Raw genomic sequence first — 4,626 nt, 5'->3', positions numbered from 1 at the left:
GAGAAAACCAAAATGTGATATTGAGGATGATATTAATCGATCAGAGAGTTGTCGTTTCAGCAATATACTCGCACTGCATACATTCGATGGATGATTATTTGTTTCTTTTTTGGTGTATGTATTGAGGTTGCAGAGGTGCAGAGTAAGAGATGCTCAGGAATCAAGTTCCGTTATTATGAGAGAGATACTAACTCGGTCATTGACTAGATATAATGTGATATCGATCTTTACTTGTATATGTTGCAATACTATACATGTGGCCACACACTGATAAAACATCGAATAGAAGCATACAACACAATCCACACAGAGAGCTCTGCTCTCTCTTAATAAATTATGCATGCTGCGGATAACTCCGAGCTAGTGGGCAATCGATAACATTGCCTGCGATTGCTTCTCGTATTGAAACCCGTTAGCCTTTGAATCATCTGCTGACCAGATGAATATCCCGTTCAACTTGCCCTCGCTCTTGAGCTTGCTGCATGCCGTGAAGAACCCATTTTCTGGTGACAATCCACCACTCCCATCGCTGATGAAGCTCACCAAGACCTTCCCGCTATCATAGTTTGAGGCCTGCTTGTCGAAGTAGTTGAGGAACTGAGACACGGTGGTGCCCTGATCATAAGCATAAAATTGGAAGTTGACATAATCAATGATGTGCCCGTATTTTCTCCACAGGGCCAAGTAGTGCGACTGAACATCGTCATCTGCAAACGGGGCTATCGAAGCGAACTGAATGACTCCGTTGTTCTTGAGGGTGCTTATGAGCTGGCCGATGCACTCTGCAAATGTTTCGGGGTCCGCCTTAAAGTGCTCGTAGTCGATATCTATCCCATCAAGATTGTAATGTTGGATGATCGATGTACGCGCCTCATATTTTTCAATCTACATTTATTATTATTAATTATACCACAAATAAAATAGAATTCCTTTCTTCTTATTTGGTTAGACCAGATATGACTCATATTGTATTCAAAAGATGATAACAAATAGCTTCTCGGAAACTTGACATGAGAAAACGAGATGGCACGATGATTGCTGAATCATTCATATGGCTTGATATGAACTTATTGGTTAACCCACATGATTGTCGGACAATGGCTGAAGATTGTGCTGCAAATATGTATGTTTGTTGTGGAGGAAAGGTTTGATGACTAGTGAATCAAAGTTAAAACTCTGGTTCGGTTCATCTTCATAGTACGTAGATATACTGCAAACTGGTGCTAAGCTCATGTTTAGCGATTAGTAGGTGTTCATCTTTTTACTGCACCTGCTGATTGGGTTTTCACTCTTCTATCCTATTGTCATGAACCTGAACGGTGATTTACCAACCAATGTTCACCTAGAATCTCAAGAATTATGATACTGGAGCTTCCTGTGTTACTTCTTCACCGAGTGATTGATGTGCGGTTAATGGATCATTATCATGTTGAAATTCGACTCCTTGCCAATATGCGTTGTCAGACTTGGCATTTAGCTGCTTTCAGGGAATTATCGCTGCTGTGTTGTAAGACGAATCTAATTGATGAGCAAGATATGTGTGAAAATAATCCTGAGATGAAATGCTTGTCGGCATCTTATGTATTTGCTACCAGTTGTTCTCTCTCCGGATTGAAATTTGAGCACTCTCTTGCAGTAATCCCAAGACGGTTGAGAAAACCCTCAAGATAGATATCTTACCTGGGTGGCGGAAGAAGGGCACGAAGATAACTTTTCCCGAGAAGGGCAACCACGAGCCAGGAACCACGCCGCCTGACCTCATCTTCGTCGTGGACGAGAAGCCACACCCAGTTTTCAAGAGGGAAAAGAACGACCTTGTGGTCGTTCAGACAGTGACACTGTTGGAAGCTCTCACTGGGAAGACCCGTAACCTCACAACCTTAGACGGGAGGAATCTTGACATCCCATGGATAGACATCATAGACATTATCCCAGAAATCAACTATGGATTTTGTATTCCTTACAATAATTTACTTATGATAAGGAGCTAATTGTATGATATTAGGGACGGAATTGTCAGGAACCCAAATATGTTAAATAATATGAGATAGAGGTGATTGTTCCCAACATATTATAAGTAAGTACTGCCATTGGTTACTTGATAACGTGTTAAACATATACATAAATATATATTCAATGGAGACACTGCTCTACTTGAATCCAACTTCTTGAGAAAGATGCAAGCTGAAAAATAAGTAAGAAGCCATACTAGTACTCGTCAAACTGTTCAAAATCAGGCATGCATTTCTTGTCACTTCCACTATCGTAGTTCCACATCATGACACGAAGAACCGGATGTTGTGCTGCCTAACTGACGATGCAGAGGCATCTTTCAGTCCGAGGGGATTAAATTTCCCGCTTCGGTCCCGATCGAATCTCTCAAGATAGCTCACAACCAATAGCTTCTACTCAACAAGAAGCATAGGAAAGCATTGTAACAACTGCAGCATTTCCTTTCCCAACGAGCTGACTCTAGATATGCTCCGAGAATGAAGAAGAGCTCAATGTTACTGAAACGCAAAAAGCTGGGACCTTTGAACTTGACAAATTGGAACAGACCACATTGGAAACGCGATTGCAATGCATATAACGACGCAAAAAGTTGAGTCCCAGATGAAAGCATTTCCGGTTCTGAACAAAGAGCCAATGACGACGCAGTCCATTCCAATAACATATACAATGGACATATGCAGTACATATTGAACAAAGGAGGAAAACAATAGAGACAAACATTTTAGTACATCCAAACACAACATAGCTACACATCAACCTCCCATGCTGTTTGATGGGGGAACGCATTGCCTACAAGCATACTCGCTCAAAAAGATAGCTCGACGCTAGCAAATTCACCTACAAAAGATTACTTCCAATTAATGAGAGCTCAAACTAAGTGAATGTTTAATTATAAGGTGAAACTCGTAAAGAAAACGTGAGTCCGTACCTTGACAATCTCAAATCTCGAGCGGGGACGCATGACACCACTCAAAAAGATAGCTGCGAAAATATAAATACCAAAAACACACTTCTTAGAGATAGTTCCCAAAATATAAATACCAAGATCCCAAAAAACTCCACAAAGAAATTTACCTTTTCCTACTTTAGTGATTTGCAATGAAATCCTAAACCATTTCCAAGCGATATTCTGGGTCGGTACCAAAAAACAACAGGATAAAATTCGGATGGTTTTCGAACTTTTGAATAGCCATACGCACTTGTGCTGACGTAAGGCCATCAACAGTACGAAAAGCTTCCTGTTCTTGAATAACGTCAGAGTGAACACTCTTTGAAATCATCATGCAAGCCTCTTTCATGTCCGATGCCATAATATTCATGGCATGAGAAATTGTTGAGAAGTCCCCTTCATTCTTTTTCCTCTTTTTACTCGAAGAAGCACTTCCCGAGACCTCTGTTGGTGGCAGATTTGGACGAGAAACATCTCCTGATGTAGGGGTATTCACATTAGTAGATTCATTCTGATTTGAAGTATTCACATCTGCTTTTTTAGCGGCTGCAGTCAAATCTTCAATCTCAAGCTCTTTAATAATAGCTTCATCAGCTTATGCATCCTTTCTAGTAGCTCGATCCTTCGCATATATCATAGATAATTATTCAAAATGCGAAAAACTTTTCAGTCTAAATGGAGCAGCTTCTTTGTGAATCTAAAAATAGAAATAATAGAGTGTTAGTAACAATAGAGTGTTATATATAGGTCAATCATACAGTATCGAAAAAAAGTAATAAAGTATTTATTACCGTAACATAAGCCTACCAAACATCATCTTCTGCTGTGAATCCCAACCAAAGCCTGATGTATTAAGCATCATATCATGCACGATAGCCCACTCCTTCTTTAATGTCTTCAGGCGAGATTCAATGTGAGGTCTTGCCTTGATACCGCAATTCGGGAGCTTTTCCAAAAGCATTTTTTCAAGTTCTTGCAAGTAGCCAGACTTAAACCCAATGTCGGTATTGTGGGTGCCCATATTCCTCAGGCTAATCATACAAGATATAAGGACTGCATCATCAGCCATAGTCCATTTCCTTTTGCCACTTTTACTTACCTGGGAATTAACAGAAGCGAAACTGCCTTTCATTTTCTATACCAAGAGGACATACATGAAATAAATTGATTTTGGCTTATTAAATAGTTATAAAGAGCTGTATTAAGTGAATATATGCAAATATATATATATATATATGTACATATGAAATGGGAAATAAGACCTTCATAAATTCAAACAAATGCATTGAAATAGATCCATAACATTGTCTTTAGAAAGCAATGAGAATACACATACAATCTCTCAGCAACCGAAAAAACAACTCCTCAAAGTTTACATTACAATTTCCAATTACAATATATAACTACGTAGTAGATGAGTTCCACTCATTAAACATCTCAGTTGCCAACTGTTTCCTCTAATTACTCCAAACATTTGATGTTTGAATCTCACAAATATGATCAGCATCCTCATTAGGGTTGTTAACAATCATTTCATTCAGTTGGTCTTCCATAGGATCAAAAGCCATCTCTCTCCCAATGAAATTATGCAGTAGACAACAAACAATTATAATTCTATTGTGCACTCTAACAGGATAAAATGACGGACTCCTAAGAATCGCCCA

At 39.2% G+C, this 4,626-nt stretch overlaps 2 protein-coding genes across 2 annotated transcripts; one reads left to right on the top strand and one right to left on the bottom strand.

Moving 5' to 3' along the window:
* Window positions 1-204: 204 nt before the first annotated feature.
* On the bottom strand, window positions 205-1,233 carry LOC116211092 (chitinase 1-like). The gene is made up of 2 exons (XM_031545304.1): window positions 1,084-1,233; window positions 205-885 (listed from the first exon to the last, which is right to left on the bottom strand). Exons 1-2 carry the CDS (start codon window positions 1,231-1,233, stop codon window positions 361-363), a joined length of 675 nt encoding a protein of 224 aa, XP_031401164.1. The 3' UTR covers window positions 205-360.
* A 219-nt stretch (window positions 1,234-1,452) lies between these two features.
* Window positions 1,453-1,991, top strand: LOC116211091 (dnaJ homolog subfamily B member 4-like). The gene is made up of 2 exons (XM_031545303.1): window positions 1,453-1,538; window positions 1,637-1,991. Exons 1-2 carry the CDS (start codon window positions 1,453-1,455, stop codon window positions 1,989-1,991), a joined length of 441 nt encoding a protein of 146 aa, XP_031401163.1.
* The last annotated feature ends 2,635 nt before the right edge of the window (window positions 1,992-4,626 follow it).

This window comes from Punica granatum, chromosome 6, assembly GCF_007655135.1.
Source record: "Punica granatum isolate Tunisia-2019 chromosome 6, ASM765513v2, whole genome shotgun sequence".
Taxonomy (NCBI): Eukaryota; Viridiplantae; Streptophyta; class Magnoliopsida; order Myrtales; family Lythraceae; genus Punica; species Punica granatum.
The sequence above is the reverse complement of the archived record's forward strand: the minus strand, read 5'-3'. Positions and strand labels throughout refer to the sequence as shown.

What these genes read in the sequence shown, in the direction of transcription:
- LOC116211092 (XM_031545304.1), bottom strand. Translation starts at nt 1,233, where the DNA reads ATGAGCTTAGCACCAGTTTGCAGTATATCTACGTACTATGAAGATGAA. An exon ending in AGCCATTGTCCGACAATCAT is followed by an intron (nt 886 to 1,083) that starts GTGGGTTAACCA and finishes TAATAAATGTAG; the next exon opens with ATTGAAAAATATGAGGCGCG.
- LOC116211091 (XM_031545303.1), top strand. Translation starts at nt 1,453, where the DNA reads ATGCGTTGTCAGACTTGGCATTTAGCTGCTTTCAGGGAATTATCGCTG. An exon ending in CTAATTGATGAGCAAGATAT is followed by an intron (nt 1,539 to 1,636) that starts GTGTGAAAATAA and finishes ACTCTCTTGCAG; the next exon opens with TAATCCCAAGACGGTTGAGA.